The 26,937-nt window shown below is 49.6% G+C and overlaps 1 protein-coding gene across 2 annotated transcripts in view; it reads left to right on the forward strand.

Moving 5' to 3' along the window:
• NAV2 (neuron navigator 2) overlaps window positions 1-26,937 on the forward strand; it is a 710,120-nt gene that overhangs the window by 376,875 nt on the left and 306,308 nt on the right. Inside the window, exon 1 of one of the 2 annotated variants that reach the window (XM_058546130.1) lies at window positions 22,379-22,585. The exons of the other annotated variant lie outside the window; for it this stretch is intronic. Within the exon in view, the coding sequence (XP_058402113.1) occupies window positions 22,535-22,585 (51 nt within the window). The 5' untranslated portion in view covers window positions 22,379-22,534. Of the gene's footprint in view, window positions 1-22,378; window positions 22,586-26,937 lie in introns of those variants that run through there. 2 annotated transcript variants of the gene reach the window in all.

Raw genomic sequence — 26,937 nt, forward strand, 5'->3', positions numbered from 1 at the left:
TGGCGGCGTCCCATATAAAGTAGAGGAAGATGGGCACGATGTTAGCTCAGGGCCAGTCTTCCTCTGGAAAAAAAAGCCAAAAAAAGAGAATTCAGCAGAGTTGGTTGCTTCTGGAAGGTCTGAGGGAGACTCTACTCCCTGCCTCTCTCTTTGTTTCTAGTGGTTGCTGGTAATTCTTGGCATTCCTGGCCTGTAGACACATCGCTCCAATCTTCCTCTTCATTTTCACATGGCGTCCTTCTCTCCATGTGACTCTGTGTCTTCAATGGCCTTGGACACTAGTCATTGAATTTAGGGCTCACCCTAATCCGGTATGAACTCATCTTAACTAATTACAGCTGCAAAGACCCTATTTCCAAATAAGGTCACGTTCTCAGGTCGCAGGCGGACATGAATTTTTGGTGACACACCATTCAACCCAGTATAGGACCAGTTCATGCAGATCCTGGAAGGTGATGCCAAGAAATTGGACTGTGGGCAGGAGACAATCAGAAAGGGTTTTTCAGGCAGAGGATGACAGGATCCAACATAGAATACACCAGTACCCAGAGAGGGCCGGTTCAGTGTGATTTCTTTCTCCCCACAGCCCCTGTGCCTTGTTGCTTTGTTAGGGAATTAAACAGGGTGGGCTTCTGTCAGCAGGTGAGCGTTCTCAGAGAGTGGCAGCCTTATCTTCCTTTGGGAAACTTTGCACTTGCCTCCGCTGTGCCTTGGGCTGATCAGTATGCCGCGTGAAACTGTTTAAAGCGTGATGCATTAGTCACAACAAATCTGCTCCCGCTGGGAGTTGAAAAGATGGAACAGGGCGCCAGTTTCTTTTTGGTGAGCAAGGTTTTTTTTCTGCCTCATGTCATTTGCACCCAGCCCCTTGGATTCCTCGGACCTCGTGCAGAGTTCCTTTCTTGCATTGTCCCTGGTGCAGGAAGAGCTGCCAAGGCTGGTCGGGCCACCTCTGAAAACCTTTGAGGACAGGGGCCAGGGGCCGAGGCAGGGCGGGGGATCAGCCTGGGAGGGCTGCTAGGAAAGACCCAGCAAACACACCGTGCCACGGGAAATGCTTGAAAAAGCCCTGGGTGACGGCTTCAGGGCCCCGCTCTGACCCACCACAGCAAACGCTGGGCTATTTTGATGTTGCTTTGAAGCGGGGAGAGCATTGGGACTTTGGGCCTGCTCAAGGGGCAGAAGCCACAGGCTCCATCTGTCTTTGTGGCTTTGCCAAACCCTCGACTGGCCTGCGAGGGAACGGACTGGGAGAGACACAGTTGGCCTCAGTGAGTGTGCAGAGGCCTTTTGTTTATTTTGAACAGAAATAGTCCAGCAGCACAGCAGGGTCTCTCCATACTGGGCCTAGTGTGAAGTCCTCAGATTCTGGGGCTCTAGGTTGGGCTGGGAAGCAGGCATAGTGTGGTGACAAGAAGAGAGTTTGGATTCCCGAATCAGAGGCTTTTCCTCCTCCACTTCTGGCTAGCTGTGTGATCTCTGGCAAGCTGCTTGACCTCTCTGAGCCTCCCTTTTTTCGGGTACAAAATAGAGTAATTCCTGGCCCTCAAAGAGTTGCAGAAGCAGGAACTGAGAGGATTTATGTAAAAGTGCTTTGTAGGCTGTGTGGTGTGTAATGGGAGGGTGTGGTGGAAAATGTGTAGCCCTGTGTGTGGCAGAGCTTACATTTACTGAGGGTACAGAATATGCTAGAGATTGTTCTGAGTACTTGTCAAGGATTGTCTATAGAATCTGCACAAATGCCCCAGAAGTTAGTCTTATTAGTTATGTTTTCCAACTGAGGTGACTGTGGCTTAGAGGAGCTCAGTGATTTGCTGCAGGTCAAACAGCTGATTAGTTGTGAAGGCCAGAGTCGGACTCTGGAGCCTGTGGGCTTAGGCCCCTGTCTTGTACCACCTCTATCAAGGCAATAACAATAATTTAAAAACTTCCTGTTATTGGAACCTGGTCTTGGACAAACCCTGAAAATACACTGTCTCTAATCCTCATAGTAGTTTTGTGACGTATTATCACCTCCGCTTTCTAAATGAGGACATCTAAGATTAAAGTCTTTTGTTCACTCTGTTTATCGAGCACCTACTAGTCTATTCGAGGCACTGGGGACTCACAGTGAACCAGAGGGGGGGTTCCTGCCTTCATGGAACTTGTATTTTAGTGCTGGGAGACAGGCGATGAAACACATCAGCAAAATACTTTGAAATCATGGTGAGGGCGATGAGGAAAATAAGCGCGGTGGGGTGGCAGAGCGACGGGAGGGTCAGGGATACCTCTCTGAGGAGGGGCTCCTGGAGCTGAGACCCGAATGGTGGAAAAGAGGCAGCTGTGTGTGTGTGTGGGGGGCACAGCGGAGGTCTCTGAGGAGCAGAGAGGGGCCGGGGGAGCTGGAGCACGGGGAGCTCGGGGAGTGTGGAAGGTGGTGCGGGTCAGGGGAGCAGGAGGCCGGGGGGAAAAGTGGGGTGACTATTGTAAGAGGCAGTGCAAGGCATGGACACATTCCCACTGTCACCGATTCCTGGGGCGATTGTGCTGCTGTGTCATTGGCTGTGTGTCCAGTGAGAGATGATGGATGGCCAAGGAAAGGCCCTGACCCGGCAGGGCAGGGCGGGCTGGTGGGCAGCCTCCTGCTCCCCTGACCTGCACCACCTTCCTCACTCCCCGAGCTCCCCGAGCCCTCTCCTATTCTGCTGCAGGGCAACAGTCAGCAGAAATGGGGGCTTAGGGGTTCTTTCCACACCCACATGGGCTAGGCGTCACACTTCCATGCTTTCACGTGCAGCTGGTAATCACCCCGTGACTAGACCCAGCCGGCTGCCAAAGTGGGAGCCAAGATCTCCCCAGGGAGGGAGAGCAGCTTCTGCCCAGCTTCCCACACGCCCCAGGGGACTGTTGATCGCGATTAATTACTCCCTCTGGGGGTCTCATTGGAACCCCACTGTCTACAGGGAATTGCTGATGGATGTTCTAAAGAGCCTCATAAGATGTTTTCCCCTCTTGAAAGAAGAAGAGCTTTTGTGCGGTTGATCAGAATGAAACCATAGCACTTTGGACCTGGAAGACACTTGAGAGACAATCTTGCCCAACACTCTCACTCACAAGAAGAGACTAAGGCTCAGGTGTTATTTTAATTTAGGGTTATGAAAAATGGTTGGTGAAGGTCTTTCTGGGGAAGAAGACAAAAACCAAACAAGTACGCTTGTCCTGGCTTAGTAAACAGAGTAAACTGACTCTGATTGAAGATAGGTGGCCGCAGCGCAGGGCTTCTGGTGTCAGGTAAGTGGTTGGTTCCCACGTCTGGTACTTACTAGTTATAGGATCTTGGGCAAGTTACTCAATGTCTCTGATTTCTCAGCTTCCTGATTTATAAAATCAGGATAACAATGGTTACCCACCTAATCGAGTTTCTGTGTGAACTGAATAAAACAACATGCAAAGTGCTTATCACATAGTGAGTGTTGAATAAATGGTTGCTGCTGTTACCATTTGGGGGTGCAGATGCCAAAGATGCAGATGAGCAGTGATGGAGAGCAGATGAAAATGCTCAGTGATGGCAAGATGGTCTACAAATGGTGCTGCTATTTTCTTGAGCTTAGGCCTCCATGACATCCCTCAAAGTTGATTTTTATTAATCCCTCCCAAAAATTTTATCATTTTCCTCTATTACCTGAAAGGCAATTTCTAAGAGAAAAAATATTCCCCATTGAGAGTTCCAGTGTACGAATTAGAGTTTTAGAACAGAGTTGTGTCTTCATTTCATTTCACGAGCAGCCCCAGCACGTCTGCCAGTGAGTGAGACTAGGCATGGCTTCTCTGAGGCGTCTCAGAGGAGGCGCCTGAGGAGACGCGTCTCTGAGGCGAAGGAGGCATCTAGCCTAACCCAGCTGTTCTAGGGCCTTGCCCTTTGTCCCATCTCAACTCAACTCCCAGGCAATACAGTAGATTGGAAGATGACAGTTCATCTCATCCCACCAGCAGCATGTTATGGTTTCAGTTGAAATCATCATTGGAGGGTGCCATCTGTAATTAGTCACTTCCCTCCTGGGTTGAGGGGAGACTGCAGGCCCGTGGAAGGGATCAGAAGACCCATGCACAACAGCTATTGACTCACAGCTCCGAGAAGGACCGTCCACCCATGACTCAGCATCGACACGTCCCTCTGGTGCGCTCTGCAGAGGCCTGGCTGGGCCTCCCCACGTCCCGTTTCTTTCCCCTCTGCAGAATGCAGCCCCTATATGTTATGAAAACAGCAATTTTCCAATTTTCAAGATAAAATGGGAAGAGTAAGAAGAATCTAGAGCCCTTTCCAAGAAGGAAGTTAGCTGAGAGAACCAAATCCTGTCCAATATCCTGGGTTAAAAAGAACCAGTCATGAACTACAAATGCAGTTGACTTTGGCCCTGAGATCTATAGGGGAAACTAGGAAAAAAACCAGTAATGAATCAGCAGCACAGGCGGTATTTGCTTGCGAGCTCTTCCAGGCACGTGCGTGAATAAGTAGTTCTGTCTCGAGATCCTATCGAGTCTGCTTCGGCCCCAAGTTGTGGAGTTTGGAAAAATACCAGTGCTGTTGGTTCTTCTGCTTTGGGGAGTAAAGAAGAGGAAATCCTTGTGGGAATACTGTTTCTTGGAAGACTGTTGCTCACCTGAGCCCTGTGTTCAGATGGAGGCCAGAGTAGGTCTGAAGGGCTGGTGGGGGGTCTGAGCACAGGGGCTGCTCAGTCTAGGCCAAGGTCCAGGGCCCAGGCTGGTGTGGATGTCCAGATTGCTGAGGAGAGGGCAGTCGGGGGAGCCTTTGGTCTTTGGCAAGTCATTTATTCGTTCCTTATTCTATTGATCACCTCCTGCGTGCCAGGCACCGTGAAACAAGAATTGCAAAGATTCTGTTGTCATGGAATTGACCTTCTTGTGGGGAGACACAGACAAAGCACAAGTCAACAAATGCATTCATAAGTTTATTTCAAAGACCGGCAAGTGCTGTGAAGAAAGTAAAGTGGGCGATGTGTTCAAGAGCTGCTGGGGGCGACGTCAGATGAGGGGCTCAGGGAAGGCTACTCTGAGGAAGCAGCTTTAGAATGGAAGCACCAACCGTGTGAAGACCGGGGGAGCCTGATCCAGGCAGGGGGGTCACCAATGCAAAGGCTCCAGGAGGGCACAGCCTTGTCTCCTTCAATGAACCCAACAATGACAGGTGTCCCTGGAGCCTCATGAATTAGTGGCTGCTTCCGGCTTTATACCTGGCATGCTAGAACCTCAAACGGAGTGGCTGCTCAAATAGCCATCTCTTGGGGGTGGGGCAGGAAGGAGTGTCTAGAACTTTGGGGACAAGCAGAAACGATTGATTAGAGGATTAATTCTGCCCTCCTCCTCACCTCCACATCCAGCCCCTCCTCAAGCTCTGTTGGTTCATGCTCCCTGTTTTCTTTAGAGGAGTCCACTTCTCTTCATGTCCCTCGCCTTCACCCTGGTCCAGGCCGCCAGCGTTTCTCTCCTGGTCTACTGAACCAGATTCCTCACATGTGATCCTGCCCATCTCTACTCCACTCTCCACACTGGGGTCAGAAAGATCTTGGAAAATCTCAAGTCTGATCATGTCACACACACACCTCCTCAGTACTTTTCCATGAGTCCTCACTGCAGGATAAGGACCCCAGTCCCCACAGCGACATATAAACCCCTATCTGCAGATCCCCTAGTTCTTCCCTAGCCTTGTTTCTAGCCATTTGTGGCTTCACTTTCCATGTTCTAGCTACACAGGCTTTGGTCCAGGTCCTCCAATATACTGTACAAGTTCTGGCCTCAAGGCGTTTGCACAATCCTCAGTGGCTCCGAATCTGCTTTCCTTGGCCTCAGTAGCTTCTACTCGGTCTCAGCGTAGCTGTCACTTCCACAGGGACGTCTTCCTCATTCTCTGACACTACAACACTGCGTAAGGTCTCTTAGTTACATGTTCCCAAGAGCACTTCACGTTTTTTTCATACCTCTCAGCACACTTGTTTTACTTGTGATGTCTCCATCCTGTACTAGTCTCTAAGCTCCAGGAGGGCAGGGACCATGACTGTCTTGTTCATTACCGTGTCCCCAGCACTTAGCAAGTGTCGGGAGCACAGTAGACACTTGATATGTATTTGTTGAAGCAATGAAGGAACAAATGCTCACAGAGACCTGGGATCTTAAATGTTCCACTTGAATGTGCTACTTGCTCTCAACAAAATGAAATAACAGGAGACTGTCTATATTTTCTGTTCCATTTCTCTACCCTATGGAGTTGGTGATTGATATCTGGAGTTCAAGACTAAGCATAGTGAGCAGGAATTCTGGCAGATGAACAACCTGCTTAGGAAGTCTGTTCTTGCCTTCAACTATCAGAACAGTCTTATTTTCTTTGGCTCAAAGGAGTCAAAGACTGTGTGTACTCAGGGAAACGGTGTAGACCCACGGTGTGGAGTCAGGGCCAGGGGTGAGACTCGAATAATAATCAAGTGAAAGAGGGTTGTGTGAAGCCTGGTGGGGGACATTGCCTTTCTCAGCAGCTGAGGAATTGGAACATTCCCCCTTGTGTCAATGTGGAAGTGAATGAATTAAGCTCCGTTTTATGCTGTGCCTGGAAAAATACCAATGCTGTACTCACATAGTTTCTGAGAGCTAACCCCAAATGCCACTCAGTCTCAGCTCTATGAGAGACCATTATAGGAAAAAAGAGTCAACATTCACAGACAATGGGAAATATCACTGAAGTGGAAAAAGATTAGAGCTATAGATTTTTACTTTTTCAAAGTTACATACCTCTTTGAAAATCTGACAGAAGCAATGGACCCTTCTTCCCCTCTGTGCCCCTTCTCCCGCTGCAAAATGTATATCCATATAATATCCTCCCATCCACGGGCACCCCTGAAGTGTCAGAGCCTCAGGTTAAACATTCCAGTTAGCGGGTCTGATTGGAAATTGAGCAGAAATAAGCTAATAGGAGATGACAAGAAAGCACAAGTTAGACAATGTTTGCTCTAAAGAATAAACTAGAAGTGCTCTGTAATTAGATTTTACCATTCCTGAAGTTCTTCACTTTTTAGAACAAGTTGGTTGGCACAGGGTGACCATGAGCATCAGAGTGAAATAAGGCAGACCTCCAGGGTCCCAGGGAAAGCCACTCTGAGCATCTCCCCACCGTGATCCATCCACTAAAATGTCAGCACCCCGAGGCCAGGACTGTAGTCTGTCATGTTCACCGCGGTCCCCGGTGTCTAGCTCAAGGGCTTGCCACGCAGTGGGTGCTTAATTAATATTTGTTAAATGAATGAACCAATTAGTCTCTCCTGGGTGACCCCAGTTCACTCTGTCTTCCTCTCTTTAATTTTGTTCTGAATTTATCAGATTCCTCAGTTTAGATTTATTTGTTCAAGAAATATGCATTGAACACCTCCTAGCCTTCAGTGGACCATCATTGTTCTCTAGGCACAAAGTGACATGAGGCTGAGGGGGTCCTGCTTGGGGTCATCACTCCTGGGTTACAGTCTCAGTTCTGCTGCTTGAGGGTGATGAAAGCCTCAGTTTCCTCAACTGTAAAATGGGGTGTGAGAATTAAATAGGGTTATGCAGCTAAAGCCCTTAGCACAATTCTTGATACTCAAGTGTGTGTTGTTTTAGTAAATATCAGCCATTTTTAGTATTACCTGGCTCCTCTGCCACACAGTTCATTGGTTCCCTTGGGGTCCTCTTCACTTTCTGAGCCCATAGTTCTGAACCCAAGAAATTAATTGTTGCTGTCTATACATCAGGTAAAGGGTAGCCTTTAAAACGTTCAAGAATGTTCAACCATGGCTGTATTTAAGGGTGAGGAGCATTGTTAATTTCCCTCCTTTCTATTTTTCCATATTTTTTATTTTAGTTAATAAGCAAGTATTTCACAATTTAAAAAGTACTGAATAAGAAAAAGTATTGTAATAAAAGGGTGTTTGTTCAATTTTACTAAATTCAGAAGTGGAAAACGAGAACATTTTATTGTCTCCGGTCTGTGGAATCAATTCCAAGAAACCGGTAGAACTCAATTTGTCTGCTATGCTGCCCAGATAAAAAGACCCAGCAGAAGCACCAGGAAAGGGCAGTGCGTTCCTGAGGAGACACGGATGCATTGTTGAGTTTAGGAGACCTGGGGTTCAGACCTTGACTCCTGGCTTTGCCCCCCGGCTCTACCACCATCCAACTCCATATGGAATTATGGGAAAACTGCTTAGCCTATTCAGCTCCAATTTTCTCTCCAGTAAAATGGGAGAGACAAATGGAGAAATGTTTCCTTGTAGATTGTTGTGAGAGTGAATATCAAATACCTCACATGTAAGAGTAAGTCTTCAACACATTCTTTTGACAAATAGCGTCAGCGACTTCATCATCTGTGCATTATGTGTGTGCGTTTTGCACGGATGTGTATCTAAATGTCTCCACTTTGATCTCATCGTCTCAAACTTATGGCGGCCAAACCAGAACTTTTGATTTCTCAAACCCCTCTCACCAACCACTTCTCTGAGATGTCTTCTGCGTGTCAGTAAACGGCACCAATGTTCACGCACTTGTTCAAGCTAAAAACCTACAAGTCGTCCTTCTCTCCTCCCTTCCCGTCACTTCCCATAATCAGTTTGACAGCTCAGCTCCTATGTCTCAAAATCAGTCCCTTCTCAGCACAGCCACTGCCACCATCCCAGACAGAGCCACCGTCCTCTCACTCCCGTGTGAGTGTGACAGCTCCAGCTCACCGCCTGGCGCTGCCCCAGACCTCCTCCCCGTGGAGGAGCCAGAGTGAGCCCCAACAAGCACACCCCAGCTGTGCCACTTTCTTGCTCAGAACCGCCCCCACCATGGCTCCCTATAATACTGGAAAAATACTCATATGGGCTACTATGCTTCAGACCTCTATATTATAGGATAAACAAACCTCTGTAAAGGGCCAGATAAATATTTTAGGTTTTGTGGGCCGCATGGGAATCTGTCACATTGTCATCATCTTCTCCTTCTTTTTCTTCATCTTTGTCTCCATTTCTATCTCCATCTTTGTCTCCTCCTCCTTCCAACCCTTAAAAATGTAGTAACTGTTCTTAGCTCATGGGCCGGAGTTTGCCGACCCTTGTTCTATGCCAGCTGGCCTTGGACCTTCTCTCCAGCCCGTTTCTTCTCCCCCTCCGTCTTGCTCATTCTGCTCTGGCCTCAGTGGCAATCTTACCGTCCTTGAACACACCGAGCACATTCTGCTCAGGGCCTGTGCATTCCTGTCTCCTCAGCCCCTAATACTGTTTTCCTAGGTCTGCTGCGTGGCTCACTTCCTTCCTTTGTTCAGGTCTCTGAATGCAGGTGCCTCCTTGGAGAAGCCTCTCCGAGCAGCCCCTCGAAAGCTCTCACCCCCTCCCCGCTCAGGCACACTGTCGCTCCGCGGCCATACTTCTTTTGTGGCACTTAGTATACATTTACTCATTTGTCAGTTCTCCGCTGTAGAATGTAAGAACTTGCCAGCCGCTTTGTCTGTCGTGTTCGGCACTTGCTCTCCCCAACACCCAGAATGGAGCCTGGCACTTAGCGATCATTCAGAAACTATTTGTTAGATAAATTAATAAATGTGAGAGCCATTCTGCCCTGTAGCTGGTTTCCAACCCCTGGATCTACCACTCATTTGCAACAAGGCGGCCCTCTTTGAAATCTTCAGCCCTGCTGGCTGTGTGTAGCAAAGAGGAATCGGATGAAGGCGCCAGGCTGTGCTCCCGGTGACAGCGAGGCCTGTGAGAACCCAGTTCCATGTGCTGTCAGGGTCTGAGGATGATCCGAGTGTGAACATGGGGGTGGAGAGGAGCGAGGGAGGAGGGGGGTGCAAAGCTATGCTTTGAAGTGAGGGGAACTGTCCAGCTCTCAGGAAGCTGATGTCATTGGAGCATCCCTGGACGATAAGTGCTGAGCGGAGCCAACGCCTGATGTCTCTCAAGGAGGGAGAGAAGCATCTCTTGGAGCCAGAGGAAGAGCACTGAGATAAAGTGTCCTTCCCAGGAACATGCTGCCAAGCCGGTCTGCAAACCAGTTAGTGCAGACATGGAAGGGATAGTGCTTATCAGGCCTGTGAGGGACATGGTGGAAAAATCTGGTATGTCTGGAGCCACTGCATAGAACATGGCAACTCCTAGCCTTAGACACAGATCGCCCAGAATCTCCTCCTAGGGGCCCCTCGTGATTGGCGAGCTAGAGGGGTGCATGGGGAGCAGCCAGGTGTACCTGCCACCCCCGCTGTCTTGCTCCAGTCCAGAAGCCTCAGGAGAAATGGGCTTGGCTCTGGGTCATTGGAAAGAGAGGCTAGGCCCTTCCTGGGGCCACTGAGGGAGGCTAGTCGAGTGGTGGGCCACGTGGGGCGGCCCTGTGGAGGATTCCGGGAGGACTTGGTACCGTACACCCTGGAGTTCTGGCTCAGGGACAGATGATGAGCCTTGGATTGGGCAGTGAGCCCGGCTGTAAACTGACTCAGACACCAGGCAGGGACTGGACCAGCTCTGGCCCAGGAGCCAGGTCAGGGAGTGAAAAGATCCAGGAGTCTCTTCCTTGGACGTCCTTCAGGATAGAAACTGGGGGATGCAGGACAGAGGAGCCTGTACACTGTCCAGAGTGGGGAATTTTGTGTCCAAGATCACGAGGCAAGCTCTTGATTTTAGAAAATAAGACAGCTGTATAACATGAGGGAAAATGCAATGATAGTACAAATCAAACTGTCCACCACAGCCAGGCCTCAGGAGCCCAGGGCAGGGGTCAGACAGTCTGGAATCTGACGACGGGTCTGCCCTGTGACCTTGGACAGGTCACTTGACCTTTCTGAGCTTCAGTGTTTTCCTTTCTACAATGGTAATGGTAAATCTTGACATAGTCATCTCTTGAGTTATTAGGATCACACAAGAGAATAAAGTCTTTGCAAAGTTAAAAAGGCTCTAGTCATGAATAATCCCTTATCAAGTTTAATAAAACAGTAGTACCAATAGGAGCAATAAACATCCAGTGAGCACTGCTGTGTGCTAGGCATGGGCCCAGAGTTCACACGCATGTCTCACATGGTCCTCACAGCAACCTCAAGAGAGACACTAGTATAATCCCCATGAGCAGATGAGTACAAAGAAGTCAAGTGACTAGCCCAGGTCACACAGCCAGCCAGGGTGGACCCGAATCTGAATTCCGGCAGTTTGTCTCTGGAGGACGCTCTGGGACCTTGAAGGCCTGTTGCCCAGATCTCCAGGCTCCCAGCCCAGCCCCCTTGGCTTCCTCAGGGAAGATGACCACAAGTCCGTCCAGTGAAAACAGACTCATCAATATTTCTTCCCTGCAGACAGGTTCAGTCCCTGCCAACTGCAGAGGGGCTGCGGGCCCTCGACACAGCCTGATGTTTACCAACTCCAAGAGCCAAGGGTTCCAGCGGGGATAGCGGATCCCACCAGTCCTGGGAGACAGGGAGAGATGCCAGGGAGCAAGGATCCTCCAGGTTGTGGAGAGCGGGCACGTGTGGTGGAACATCTCCGTCCAGGATGGGCCTCCCTCGCCACATGTTGAGTGGGTCTTAAGAGGAAAAACATCTTCTTGAGAAAGCAGAGGCAGGGAGGCAATCTCTGAAGGGCAGGCGGTTGTTTTCCATGTCCTCATCAGGAAGAAGAGAAGGAAAAGCAGTCAGCACTCCCTCCCTGCAGACCCTCCTTCATCAGGACAGCAGGGCCAGGCCGGCTGCCCAGGGCTGTCTGCTTGGCTGGCCTAATAGTATTCCCTTAAGTGGAGGTTGATGAGTTTGGCAACAGAAAGTAGTAGATAAGGGCTTCTGGGTGCCCCTCTCTGAGAATACCTCAGGAGCCTTTTCAGATGGACCAGGTTGACGAAAGGACGTGAAAACAGGTAGAAGAGGAATTGCTGAAAGAACCATGGCCTTCGGCCTGGACAGGAGAAGACCCGGGAAGCCCGACACTTCAGATATCTGAAGGGCTGCCCCGAGGCAGGCTCATTTGGTGAGGCCTCCATGGGGTGGAGGAAGGAATGGCAGGGAACAGTGTAAGGAAACGCGCAGAAATCACACAGAAGGAAGCACAGCGTACAGGGAGAGGCTTCCAGAAGGGAAAAGAACTGCCCTGGGGGCAGTGAGCTCTCCATCACTGCAGGGGCTCAAGCAGAGGCAGGAGGCCCTCTTGGCTGGGGCCTTGCTGAGGTGAGGCATATGCGCTGGGAGGAAGAGAACTCCGGGATCGTTAAGGCCTGCACAGCCCTGAGAGTCTATGGTCATGTGAAGAGCGAAGAGGGGAAATGAGGTGGAATGGACTGGAGAGGGCCAGCATAGTCAGTGCAGACCTGGGCTGGCCTTTCCCTGCCCCCATGCTGGGCCTCAGGTGTCTCTCTCTGTTCAGTCTTGGCCCTAGTGCCCAGGGACTACCAGACCTCACTATTACTTCCTTCCCAGAATAACCACTAGCCCCACCCCCTGCCCTTCTGTGCTCTGCTTGTTGCTGGGTGACACTCCTGGATAATGGGCCGGATGACTCGTTCTGGGGCTGGCTGTGTTACCTTTCTCAGGTAACATGATGCCACAACCTGAGTACAAAGCCCTTGCCCCTGGAGCAGTGGTTCTCAATCTTCAGTGGGCATCAGAATGAACTGCAGTGCTTGTAAAAACACAGACTGCTGGGTCCCACCAGAGTCTCTCATTGAGTAGGTCTGGGGTGATGTCTGAGAATTTGCATCTCTAACAAGTTCCCAGGTATTGCTGATGCTGTTGGTCTGCGGATCACACTTTGAGAACTGCTGCTCTAGAAGACCTATCAGGCCTATGACCTTAGGTTGAAGGCTGTGCATTCAGACAAACCTGTGTAGGAATCCCTGCTACATCATTTATGAGCTGTGTGATGATTAGCAATTTACCTAATGCCTCTGTGCTTCCGTTACCCGTTCGGCTAAAAGGTAATGGTACCACTTTCAAAGGGTTACTGTGAGGATTGAGGATGGTAATTTATACAAGCAGCTTAGACGTGTCTGGGATGTGCTAAGTATGCAAATACTCAATAAATGTTAGCAGTTTTTATTATCAGAATAAAATGATAGGTATTTCAGACATCTCGTGTCCACTTCCACAGGACAGTGGTGTCAGGGCAGAGAAGGGTGCACATTCTCCTCCAGTTGTGCCCCATGTGTGGGGCCAATCCCATTGTTGATCCTTACCCACCTGCTATGTGCTGGAAGGGTGGGGACTCATCATTAGGAGGGCCATCTTTCAAATCTCGGTTTTGTGTGAGGGGCCAGCCGTGCATTCTGAGTGACTGGTTGTTGGTGTGACTCTGCAGGAGCCTGCCTGATAGGAGGCAGACTGCGTGTAGGACACAAGGAGTGGGGTCACCTGAGGTCTCTTGTCACATTTCTATTGGAGCTCCAGGGCCCTCTGTGTCACCACACACATCCTGTGGTCCTGGACTGACAATTATAATGAGAGAAGGACAGGCTTAAGTCTCCTGCTGCAGAGTCTTAAAATTAAGTGAGAAAATCTAGGAATGACTTCAGATGGCCTCGGACTCTCTGAACGTTGCTGAAGAGCGGGACCCTCTGGGAAAATACACGCCAGGTTCTACCTCGTGGGAGATGTACCCTGAAGTGGGTTCCTTGGGGTAGTAGTTTGAGAAATGCTCCACCCAAAGGGTTCTGTAGTCAAATAAATTTGGGAAGTACTCCATTTCCAATTTCCTGTTTAGAGCTCCTGGATGCTCACTAGTATGTTTCAGCTTCCCAGAAGTCCTACCATTAAGACACAGACGTAAGGTTGTTGAAGATGCTGAACTTTGTTTCCCATCCATTCATTTTGGGAAACTAGTTCTAGGAATTTACAGTTTCCCAGGTGCCTTCATATGTAGTATCTCACGTGATTTTCAAAACAACCGTGAGAGGAAAGTCTGATCATGCCCATTTTACAGAAGAGGAGGCTGAGGTGTGGAGAGGTTGCCCCAGGTCATGGAGCTATTTAAACACCGTCTATAACTGCATGACCTGAGAAAGAATTTGGTACATTTGATGGAATTTAGTTGTAGTAGCAGCAATCATTAAAACCAAACCAAACAAAAAACTAGCAAAAACCCTCTACTAAATGGGAATGGCATCTACAGTTTGTCAAACTCTTTCAGTGGAGTACATCTATATTATTTATTGATCTTAGGCTCACATTATGATTACTATGTCACCACCCAGAGAGAGAGAACAGCACAGGTTCAGAAGGTAGATTCTGCAGCTAAACAGAGTTTAAATGCAAGCGATGTCTGTGACCTTGGGCAAGGGATTTAACTTTTCTGTGCCTGTTTTCCCCTCTGTAAAATGTAATTTTCAAACCCACATCATAAGGTTACTATGATGATTCAATGAGATATTACATGCAAACTTCTCAGAATGGTTCTTGGCACATAGGGGATTTATTTATGAAAGTATGAGTTATTGTTGCTGCTATTGCTTTTGCTAATATTATGTAAACTCCACTTGTCTTGAGAACCCGTGGTGAGGTATTTAGATAGGAGCAAATAGGTCTAAGACCTAGCTTGGCCCTCTCATTAAGCAACTGTGCAACTTTGGACAGCTCACTTAACCTCTCTATGCCTCAGTGTCCTCCTCAGAAAATATGCCATCCAGCTTACAGTTCACAGAAAGGTTCTAAGAATAACCACGTGGGTCGCTGAGGGGAAAGTGCTTTGACAAACATAAAACCAGGTCGTCATGAGTTCCTTATGTCCTTGACTGGGGCATGCCCAGGGAGGAAGCTGTGGGAGGGGGCTGGCTCGGGAGAACCTCTCTACTAGTGCTGCTCCAGGATCTGAGAAATGTGCAGCACTGCCGAGGCTGTCTGATCAGTGGCAGCAGTAATGACCAGTGTAATCTCAGGGGCTGCACAGAAGCCAAAAGCAAGTCATTAGCAGTGCCGGGAGTTTTCCTTTGCTAAACAATGGCATCCTCATTCTGGGATTTCCCGAGTTGTCCTCTGTTGACTCAGCATCTCAGACATCTGTTTCCTCCTGTTGACCCTCATCTCGTGCCCTGTGTCCCGGACCCACCGTGCCAGCCCCGACTCTCCCCGCAGGGGCACTCGTCACAGACACCCTCTACTGGGCTGGGGGAAGGAGGAGGCCCTCAGAGTGGACTGTGCACACTGCTGGGTGTGTATATGTGTGCTTGCATGTGCAGGTGTGTACAAGCAATCTTCCGTAACATCAGGATGCCTAACAAAAGTTAGGCTTTTGTTCCAAAGGAAAAGGCTGTGAAGCCCCAATTGGGGAATAATTTTTAGCCTGGTTCGAGGGTATCTGTGTTCCCTTAATGGCTCAATCATGTAAATTTTCAATGAAAAGCGACAGCGTTCTCTATGACCCAAGTTTCTTAGGAAGCTCTTGCTTCCTCAACGGTTCCTGGGAAGTGTAGACCACAGCCCCTCGGGAAAGACGCTGCCTTTGATATGGCTAGCCTTAATTCCGGGTGACCAGAACTGGCCCTGAATGAAAGGGCTGATCCCACAGGGAAAATCAAATAAACCAAACCACACCACCTTCGCCCCCAGCGAACCACAATCACCCAAAACAAAACAAACCAGCGCAACCCAAGGAGAGTTAGAGGGAACTCCCTTCCAAGCTGTTTCTCTGAATCATTCAGACACAAAACCAGAACAGAGGACACAAATTAGAAACCGTTTAACTTTTTTAAGTGCTTCCACAGTAGCTGTCTATATTTCTGTGCCCACAGTTCTTTGGCAGAATTTTTTTTTACTTTTTTTTTTTTTTTGCCTTAAACAGTTTTATTTCACCTTACGTGAACCCCTAGCCTAAGCCACTTCCAAAAACGTCTTCAGGTCCCCACACCCTGACACGTCCCTGGGGTCAGAGCCGAAGGTGCAGCTCCTTGGAGGGTGGGAGGAGGAGGGGGGAGGAGGGCTGGCAGCATGGAGGCCTTTCAAAGTGGGATCAGAGGTCACCCAAAGATTGCACAATTTCAACCCTTATCTGCCTCATTGAGGTGGTGGGAGGTTGAGGGGGCTGGAGGAGGAGACCCTAGGCCCGGGATGTTGAATAGAACAAATAAATACCAGGGGCACCTGGCAACCCTGGGACTTGAGGGACAGCGTGCCTCCTTCAGGATGTGTCCTGGGTTGCTTGGGACCAGTCTGGCTACTTTGTACAAGTCAAAAACCTCTCACCCCAGAGCTTTAGTTATTCTTTAATTCTTTGTTCATTCATCCCGAAACTTATTTTTTATCTGAAGCTCCTGTTTGGCAGTGTTTGGGGGTTATAGAGAGAAATAAGACATAATCATCGCTCTCCAAAAGCTCTCCATCTAGTGATATTTAAAAGGAAATGTCAAGTATCCAGATTGCCAGCAAACAAGTGAAACTGTAGTCTAGGGAGGTCACCGCGGACTTGGTCTCTTCTTGAGGCCTGCTCAAGATGCCATCATGTCCAGTGTTTCCAGCCACCCAATTCTGTTGGGTTTATTTTCAGTATATTTTGCACGCTACAGTAGAAGGAGCTCTGTACAGGGGACCCAGATTCTTCTGGAAAATTGGAGGGGGGACTGGATGAACTTTAAACCCCCTACGGTCCTGACTTTCTGAATATATTAATTCTGCTTAATAATACCAATGATAACCAAGCACTATTCTATCTGTACAAAAATGGATAAGATAGAGCACCTGTTCCTAAGCAATTTATAATCCATTGGTAATAATATGAACATCAATACTAGCACCCGTAACAGCAAATGAGATGTGTCCACAGCCAACTACAAGAGGAGATGGACTATTATAAAGGCTGTCTGGAAGATAGAAACGAAGTACTGGGGACTACAGAGGAGGGTATAGATAGTTCTGATGGGTGGAGGGATCTAAGAGAAGTTCACCAACAAAGTTAATTTTGCTCTGGGTCCTGAAAGATCAACACAGTATCATTTGGCAGAGAACAGAAGGAAAAGCACTTCCATGCTGAGGGCACAGCCTGGGCAAAGGCATGGAGGGGTGACCGTGCATGGCCTAGTCCAGGAGAGTGGGCCGCCCACAGGGACACTGGGAGGGGCGAGGGGAGACACTGCTCCACCCAGAAATTCTCTACTACCACCTGACCCTCCTCACTGGAAGGAAGAAAGTGAATTGTGTGGGGAGGCAGGAAGTGACAAATTAAACCCTATTCAGGGAACACATTAAAGGCAGTGGCATTTAGTGTGTGCACTGAGGAGATGCCTTTACATAATTCTTTATCTCAAGAGAAAAAACGGGGTGGAGGGGGGCAGAGAAATTCTTTGCTAGCCCAGCCCAGCCCAGTCCTCTCTAGGGGCATATTCATTCATTTGTGGGCTTGTCAGGGTCACATTGTGTCTGCCCTCCTGAAAGCCATACATCTTACTTTCAAACCCTCCAATCGCCTTGGACCCCCTGCAGACCCCAGTGTTCCCGGGCTGACCTTCTGGCAGGGGGCTCACTCCCCTCTGAGGCTGGTGGAAGGGAGATGGCGCCTCCTGTGCTCAGGCCCCCTTGTCGCCGGCTTTCCACAAGAGTCCTTTCTTCCCCAGGAAGGATTAGTGCTTTTCTTAAATTTGACTCTCAAGTCCTGAAAAGCCTGCCAGCTGTGTACTTCCATGAGCCCTTTATTTCAGTTTTTATACATCTTCCTCCATATGCAAGATCTCTGGACCCCCCCAGAGTGGGAAGGAGACTTAAAATAAGTCTTAAAGCCACTTGCAAAAATGTCTGCTCACAGGTTGTCTTCGTTAGCCCAGGGATGGCATTTCTGGGATTTCGTTCCTGTATGGATCTTGACAATCACACAGACACTGCAGAGACAGGGGGCAGGCAGACAGGTCTGAGTGATGCCCCTGTTTCGTGCCTTCTGAGCTGGTTAAACAGAGTCAATCAGTCTCCCTCTCTGAGCTTTTATCTGCAAAATGGGGAAAATGACCTTTCTTAGCATTGCAGTGAGTAAATGATGAGTAAGTGAAAGGTGCCCTGTGCCATGCTTAATAAATAGCTGCTAAGATGGCTAGGATTTCATTTGACACATGATGCTAAATGCTTCTGTGGTATTTTACTGTGCGAGCCAAGGTATTTGGGGCAAAAATAATGGACTCCTTATGTCAAGCTATCTAGCTTCTTCCCTCCCTCTGGGTGGCACACTGCTTCTGGTCTTTCCTCTGTCATCCTTATACCATGTAAAGGCTGACATTCCCCCACCATCAGCCTCACGTGTGGGTGGAAACGCATCAGCCCATATTTGGCACAGTTGAGAAGAGCCCATTTTGTCTGACGTTCCCCGGGACGGCCCCCACAGTGTCTGAACTTTTCCCCATTAGTCACTGCTTTGGCTTTAAGAGTGGAAGACCCCTGTTAAACTGAAATATGTTATCTGGGAAACACATTAAGCCATTAACATCTGGACACAAATTAGTTTATCAGACGGGCTGGACTGCAGAATTTAGGAGTGAGAAGGAACTTTACAGATATCAGTTTATGGGTGAGGGAAAGGAGGTCCGTGGATGAGCAGGTCTTTGGGATGTCAGGCCTCAAACCCTGCTTTCTGGCCTGAATCTCCCCTCTCTTCATTCAGGAGATAATTATCATGTGCCTCCCGTAGCTGAGCAAGTGCTGAAAATTCAGAGAAGCAGAGGAGCAGAGAAGACAGACATGGGAATGAGCGAGTGCTGGGCGACGTGGGACAGACCTCTCGGATGCTGGGGATGGAAAGGTCTGGAACGGAGGACACTGTCAGCAAAGGGCAGATCCAGCCTTTAGAGGGTCACCACCACCAGGGGTTGCACAACACTAGGACCTAGGACTCTCCCTGTGGCTACCGTGAGAGTACAACAGAGGTCACGCTCATGAAGCCGGGCTAAGCTGGGGGTGGGGAGTGTCACTGCCTACAAGTGTCAGGCTGAATTGTCAGGCCTAGAGGATGGGTCCGGAGGCCATGAGCTGAAAAAGAGGCCAACAGCTGGAAGGAGCCAGACCACACTTCAGGGCAGACCTTCATAAGCATTGTTTCCACCAGCCTTGTCCCATGTGGTCAACACAGGCTGATCTCTTTCCCTTCATTCACATCAAAGGCCTTGGTGGAAGATTACAGAACTGGGAGGAAGGAGAAGAAAGAGAGGGAGGCAGCGTGGTGAATGAGAAATTGTTCTCCAAGGTGTAGGAGGTTTTAAGGAGCCACTTCTTCCTCTGAAAATCTGCAGGGTCCTGACACCTGCCTGGGTAAACTCACGCCATTACCTCTTGGGGCCGCCCGTTGCATCAGTGGATCGCTGGTGACGTCAGTCTCCTTTTCCATACACCTCACCTCACTCAGCTCCTCATTCTCTGTCCCCTGCATCACTCCAACAGCCTCTCAACTGGTGTCCCGCCCTCCAGCCTCCACCTTTTCAAAGCTGTCCTCTTGCTATTACTAGAGAGGTCCACCTAAAATGGAAACTCAGTCAAATCGCTCCCCTGGTTTATAAGAATGAAGGGTAGAATCTCCTTTGCAGGGACCTAGCCCGCCCTAGCCTAGCAAATCACCCATTTCCTGCCACTTGATCTCCATATTCAGACCACACAAAACCGGCTCTGCTTTTTCCCGTCTCCACGCCCTTGCACGTGCTAGCCCACCTTCCTGGGATGCGTTCCTCCTCTTGTCCAACCTGCCTTTATCCTGCCTGATGCAGGTCAGTGTCTCGGTGACGCTCTTCCAGGCTTCCCAGTCTTGTTCACAGCTTTTTTCTTTATGGCCCAGCTGTACATGGTACAGCCCTCTTTTTTAGCACCTGTCACCTTACCTTGCAGCTGTTGTCCATCTTCTACTAGACTGTGTATACATGGTAGGGGCACCCGTCAGAGAGGGACTCCTCTCTGATTCTCAGTACCGAGCGCAGAGCCGGGTAAATGCCCCATGGTAGATGCTCAAGGAGTGTTTGCTAAATGAGCTGGCACACCTGCGGTCTGAAGGCTCTGAGGTTTGAAAGGCAAGGCCACAGGCGTTATTCCCTCCCTAGCTTTCCCGCACCCCCATTCCTCCTTGCACCATGAGTGGTGTTTTCCATCTTGGACTGGGAAACATTTTGATTGGGAACTAATATCTCCTTCTGTGACTTCCTGGAGATGTGTAGTTTTTAACGTTTTGAGTCTTCTAGAGAATGTGATAAACCAATAGCTGCTTCCCCGGAAAATGTACAAATACCCAGTCTCACAGCATTTTCACAGGACCAGAAGGTTTCTGGACTCCACATGCTCCCCCAGCTCCAAGGACCCCAACTTAAAACAGCTGCAATAGAGAGCTTGTGTTTTGTTCTCCTGGCCAATAAGACTTTGTCAGTTTTATTAAAAAAAAAAAAAAAGTGATTTTAGAATCTGTTTTGCAAACACATAAGATAATTTAATATGGAATATGCTTTTTCAAATGACATATGCTGTTCCCTTTCCATGTTCCGCTAGGATGTTCCCCTTCCCTTGAGGCGGCAAATATCAGTGCCTGGGTTTCATTTTCCAGAAATACGTTGTGGAGGTGGACATAAAAGGGTCTCTCGCAGTCGCTCAGTCTAGGTCAGGGCCCCAGGCAGGATGTGCGGCCTGGGTCTGGCTCAGTCCTCGATGCAGAGGAAGCCGCGTGAACTCCAAGTAGGACATTGTCAACAGGCTTTCATTCTTTCATCTGGGAAATATTTTCTGAGCTCCCACTATGGACTACACACTGTTCCAGGCACTCGGGGACACCGTGGGGGAACAACAGACAAAGTCCCTGCTTTTGTGGAGTTTATAGCCTAATGGGATGAGGCAGAAAATAAACAAGAATACAAGTTAGCTAAGTTCACACAGTGAGCAGAACAAGGAAGGAATGGGATAGAAGAGTGTGGGAAGAAGGTCACTACATTAAAAGCCAAAAGTCCTTCCAAGGAGGTCACATTAAAATGAGACCATGGGCAGGTCTAGGGGGAGCAGTGATCCAGGGAGAGGGACTGTCAGGTGCAAGGGTCCTGAGGTGGGAAAGATTTCGATGTGCTTGAGCATAATAAGAAAGAAGCCAGTGTGCTGGAGCACAGTAGACAGGGGGGAGGGTGAGAGATGAAGTTTTAGGCCAGGGAAAAGTGTTGGGATTTTTCAACTATGAAGGGAAACCAAATCCTGAAAAGTTTAGGTAGGGCAACATTTTGATCTAATTGGCATGTTTTAAAGATTATTTTTAAAAAATTAGGACTAATTTTATCACCTCTTCTCATTTTCAACAGTTTTGACTACTGAAATGAATGTGTAATAAGGCAATTCCGTGAGTTGTCATCATAGCTCTCTGTCAGCAGTGGGGAGACAGGGTTTCCCTCCCAAGATGTCACTGCAACCCAAATCAGATACAGCCCCGAGGTCTGGGTGGTCAGTACCATCTTGCCTTGGGGAGCTGAAGGAATCCTGAGCCTTTACAGGATACTGAACGTCCCCTGGAGGGTCACTGCCAGATTAGGGGATGCTGCACCCAGGCCAAAGGTTGGGAAGGAAGGTGAGGAGCTGCCCAGCCCCCCAGACTCTCAGAGGAAAGCACAGGGTGAAGGGGGCAGGCCGCTAGAAAGAGCCTGTGACAGGTGGGGGAGGCAGAAGAGGAAACAAAGGCCACACAGCCTCTTCCCCTGTCCGCCTCCCCTGTCGTCGCCTGCCCCTTCCTCCTCCCTTGAGGGCCACGGATGTCCTTTCTGTGGCAGCAGCCAGGTGTGTTTGAAAACACTCGAGTCCTGTGCTTCACGTATCAGGAAATAAAGGTTGCTGGGGGAGCGGCGTGTGGGCTGGGGCAGGGTGAGGGTGTGTGGGGCGTGGAGGTGGAGGCGACGGTGCATCCATGCCACAGTCACAATTCCAGCTGCTGCGGGGGGAGGCGGTCCGGCGTGACTACTGCAGACAACTTGGGTGAGTTCGTGCAAAAAGAAAATGCAGACGGAGCTGAGCACGCGCGGGGAGAGGCGCGGGCTGTGTCTGGGCTAAGGACGCGCGAGGCCCCGGGGAGCCACAGACTGCGCTCCCGCAGCCCCCCATCACACCCCTCCATCTGTGCCTAAGGCTGCCCCGCCTACCCGCGCCCTCCCCGAAAGAGTTAAGTACCTCCTCCTTCCAGCCAGCTCTGCCCCTCCCCCCCCGCCCCCCGGGGCGAACCGGCCCATTGAAGCGCCGGGGGCCACGCGGGGCGGCCCGCGGGCCGGCGAGGGGCGGGGAGCGCGCCGCCGCGACCCCCCTCTGCCGCGGCCCCAGCGGCCTCCGCGCTGCGAGGCGCGGGCGCTCGGACGCAGGGGAGTTGTTTGATTTGGCGGAGGCGGGGAGGCCGGCGGGGAGCCAGCGAGCCAGGCGCGAGAGCCGGCTCCTGTCGGGTCCGCGCGCAGCGGCCCGGGGCGGGGGCGGGCGCCCGGGATGCCCGGAGGGGCCGGGCCACAGGACGACTCGGGACGGGACGGCCGGACCTGGCGGGCGCGCGGGCAGGTGCTTCGGCCCCCTCCCGTTCTTTCTCCTTTTCCTCTCCCCCTTCCCTCCTCGCCCTGAAGTAAGATGAGCGTGATGCTGTGGCGCTGGGAACAGAATAACACCACCATGAAGCTGGTAAGGGGCACTGGGGACCGCACTCCCCCGGCGCCGCTCTACTTTTTATCCCCACCCCACCCCCATCCTCATCAGCAGTTGCCTCCCGTGATGGAAAGCCCCTGAAATGCATTCCGTACTTGGTATTTCCCTTATTGCTGTGAAGACAGATTTCAGGGTATTTTTTTTAAACCAGGAAAGTCGATGTGTGTTGTGTATGTGTGTGTGAGCGATTGAAGGGGGGTGGGAATGGGCTTCATTATCTCCGGCTCCCTGGTCCCTTGCACCTGCGAATTCCTGGGGCTCCCCTGGGTCGCACCCGCTGGGGATTGTCTCAGCGAGTCGGTCTGCGCTCTCCCGGCCCGTCCGGCTCCGCGTGGTCTCCCGCCCCCGCCCCCACTGTTTTGATAGTTTGGGACGAACGCGACTGTTAATCTCTTTTGCGGTTTAGCTTGTTTGGGGGGAAAAACGTGAGCCCAGCTTGCGTACGCACCGAGTCCGGTTCTCCCGCCTCTCGCAGTGGCTTGGTTTTCTTTCAAGCTTGCGAGAACCAGCTAGGCTGCAGGTACTTTTTCCCTCCTCCGTTTTCAAAAATAACCGCCCATCGCTCCTGGGAGGGCTGCGGAGAGCGTGTTCCTCTGCCGCAGGAAGCCTGAGTTGTTTCCACATCCCAAGAAAATGTGATCGGAAGGCTACTCCCTGGGTTTTGCTCTTGTGATTTGTTTTTTATCTGATGGTTTCAGCTGGCGGGGACCCTAATTCCTCGTCGAAGTCAGCCAGCTGTGGCCAGGTCAGTTACCCCCTTGGGTGTCAGTTTTCTCCTCGGTAGAATGGGGAAGTTCTCACTTTGTAGCGCTGGTGCCAGGAGCAGAAATCATATTTGTAGATTTCCTGGCGCATAATAAGGACTCAATAAAGAATAGGTATTATTAATAAACTGGAATTCATACTTACTGGGGTGAGCTCTTTAAAGATGCTACCAAAAAAAAAAAAAAATCACAGCAGCTGCATTGGATACGAAGATGCTAAATCAACCTAAGCTGGTACTTTATAGAATGAACTTATTTGTTGGAAAAATGGCACCTTGCTTTTCATACTTGTGTTATGTTTGGCCTGTCTGACTTTAAGCTACTATTTTACAACTCGGTTTAATGTGCTGTAACATTAGCAGACATTATATGCACCTTTGCTGCACTGTGTCAGGACTCCAGTTCCCTAATCCTTTCCTGGAATCTTTCTCCAACCAGACTTGTGGGAAAGCCCGGAGTTTCGCGCATTTCTCTCCAAGCTACACCTGAGATGCCACTCCAAGATGCAGCAGAGGAAAGCTGGGTCCTGGATTGGACTGGATAGCATCAGGCTGCCAGACCTAAATGCTTTTAATAGAAAAAGAAGAAAAAGAGTTATTTGCCAGGCAGGGAAAATGTGGAGCATCCCAGGGGACGGTTTCTAAAGCTTGGTGGCAGGTGGCCGTGGTAAGAGCTGGGATGGCCTCGCTGCTCCAATATACTGCCCTTTTGGCTTATGGAGGGAGCTTTCCCCCACGTGGGTCAAAGGTCAGCCTTTATTGGGTCTGTCTGGATCTTTAGACCCAGTCTCACTTTTCACATTAACTGTGAGGACCACCCAAGGTAGTTGTGGTCCACGGGAGGATCCCCTACCAGGTGGGGGAGGGGCTGGAGGTGCTCAGACAACCTGGAAGGACTGGGAGAGGCAGCAGTTTCTGTCGTGCACCCCCTGCTCCCGGACCCCCAGCGGGAGAAGGCAGTGACTGTCTTGACATTCAGAGAGCCTCTGCTACCCTCAGGGATGGGCCTCAGCTTTTCTGCTGAACCTGGAAGCCACCGAGACATCATTAGTTGACATATCATTCGCTTGCTTTTTTTTTATCTTTAGCTGATTCATTGACCAGTTATTTGTTGTGCACTTTCTCTGTGCAGAGCCCAGTTGTGGTGGGAGGCTGCGCTAGTTGTGAAAGGCTTTGCTCTCAGGTGCTCCTTGGTTTGAAGTCCAGCCTTGCCACTTACTAATTTCCAAATCAATTTTCTCTTTCCCTAGGTTGTGAAAGAATGAAATGAGAATATAGGAACAGGATCCAGCCCAGAGTCTGAAACATGGGTGTCTATTTAATGGGAACAACTGTTGTTATTATTTTCTTTTAAAGGTAGATGTGACACAATCCTTGTCCCCGCTCTCCATTGTGCTCTTGGATGAATGGTTTGTTCTCCTAATGAGCTTGGGGAAAACAAACCTTTCTTACCTTTGAATCATTAGTGGCCCTCAGTAGGAAGGAGCTCTCTGGGAACATCTTGGAGGTCAATTGTGTGTGAATATCCCTCCCAGAATAGGCCTGGGGCCAGAGGTGGGCGCCTGAACTTTTATCACTGATGCAGTTCAATAAACATGAAGTCAGTTAACCCACAGCTGGAAAATTCACTCTTCTGACTGAGTAGTGGAACCAAAGGTTTTGCTTTGTATTCTATTTTAAGGCTAATTGGATCAAAATAAGACCAAGAGTAATTAGAGGCAAAACTTGCATCTTGATGTGTTATCTCTGTAGGGGAATGTCAGAAATGCACCTGCCCACCTAGGGTAGAAGGCAGGATTCTGTCCGAATCCCATCCAGCAGGGTCATGGCGCTTTTGATGAAAGTGAGAGGAGGTGACTGCTCAGGCCTAAGTGTCAGCCGGGAGGGGGGTTGAGCTTGGGGCACAGACCCAGAGCATGATGTGGGTGGTTCTTACATCCTTATCAACCCCTGGTTCCCTTCTTTTAGATTCTTTCAGCTTGGGCAGGGCAAGGAGAGGCAGTGAGGCCACTTCTGGAGCAGGTTGTGTCCTCTGAAAAGTGGCAGAGCTGAAGAAGAGGGAGAAAAAAGGCATGGAGAGAGGCTGCCCTTGCAGCCCATCCTTGGACACAGACCTAGGCGTTCGAGTCCTAGAGACCTGCAGTCACAGCTCGGTTCAGGAACTCCTAGCCCTGTGACCTGGGGCCAGGTGCACAGCCTCTTCCAGCCTTGGTTTCCTCATCTGTAAATGGGTATCACAGCGCCTCACAGAGTTGCTGTGAGAATTAGAAGAAGTGTGCATCAAGCTTTGAGCTCAGGGTCCAGCAAGTAGTTGACAGACATCAAATGGTTGCTCTGTGATTACAAGATGGTCCAGTAGTGTGTACATGTCTCTGCTTGGAGAAAAGACTCAACAGAAATGCTCCCAATGTTAAGTGCTGAGCTCTGGGAGGAGATTACCAAGGATTTTTTCTTTTGGTCTATACTTTTCCTTATATTTCAAATTTTGTCAGTGATCATATATTAAATTTATCATCGAGGAAAGATAAAAAATATTACTGCTAAGATAATCATATCAATAGCTAACATGCATTGGGCCTTTACTTTGAGCTTTATTCCATTTCATCCTTGCTATAACCTTATGAAGTAGAAACTTATTATCCCCATTATTCAGATGAGGAAATTAGGACTCAGAGAGGTAAGTGACTTGCTTAAGATTCCAGGGCTAGTAACTTGTAAAACCTCCGCTTTGTCTGATGGCAAAGGTGTGCTCTGAACCACTCTATTATAAAACCTGGTGCCTCCTGGAGCAGCAGGTCTTCTGCTGAGCTGTGAGTGTGCAACATACAGACTATGCTCACCGCCATGTTTCTCTCTGTGAGTTGCTACCCCTTCTTGTCCCCTTTGATCAGAGAGATGCTGTGAGTGAGGTGGAGAGGAAAAGAAACACAGTGAGTGGGGCTGCCTTGGGTCATCGCCCTTCAGGATCCTGGAAAACACTTATAGGGGGGCTCTTCCTCAGAGTGAAGGAGAAAGTGGCTCTGAATGAAGAATAATTGAGAATAATGATGTTGAGGGAATGGGCCTCTGACCTTTGAACTTTCCCCAGAGAGGCATTGGTCAAAGACCCCCTGGGCCTGTCCACAGCCAAGCTAACAAGCAGATTAAAAGAGGTCAGTGGTTAAAGGGCCCTGTCTGCCTTTCTGTAGTTAGATTGCTCCCTCCCAAAGGCAAGGATGCAGCGGATGCTGCAGAACTTCTGAGCTCCCAGGTTCTCTGTTTAAAATACATTAGTTCTTCAGGGCCAGCCCTGGTGGCCTAGTGGTTGAGTTCAGTGTGCTCTGCTTTGGTGGCCTGGGTTTGGTTCCTGGGCACAGACCTACACCACTCATCTGTTAGTGGCCATGCTGTGGTGGCAGCTCACATGCAAAAAGAGGAAGATTGGCAGCAGATGTTAGCTCAGGGTGTATCTTCCTCAGCAAAAAAAAAAAAAAAAAAAAAAGTGAAAAAATACATCGGTTCTTTAGCTCTCAATTGCCTTTCTGTGCATAGACTAATTCTCTTCTTAACAATTTCTGCTGTTTTT

This window comes from Diceros bicornis, chromosome 7, assembly GCF_020826845.1.
Source record: "Diceros bicornis minor isolate mBicDic1 chromosome 7, mDicBic1.mat.cur, whole genome shotgun sequence".
Lineage (NCBI taxonomy): Eukaryota > Metazoa > Chordata > Mammalia > Perissodactyla > Rhinocerotidae > Diceros > Diceros bicornis.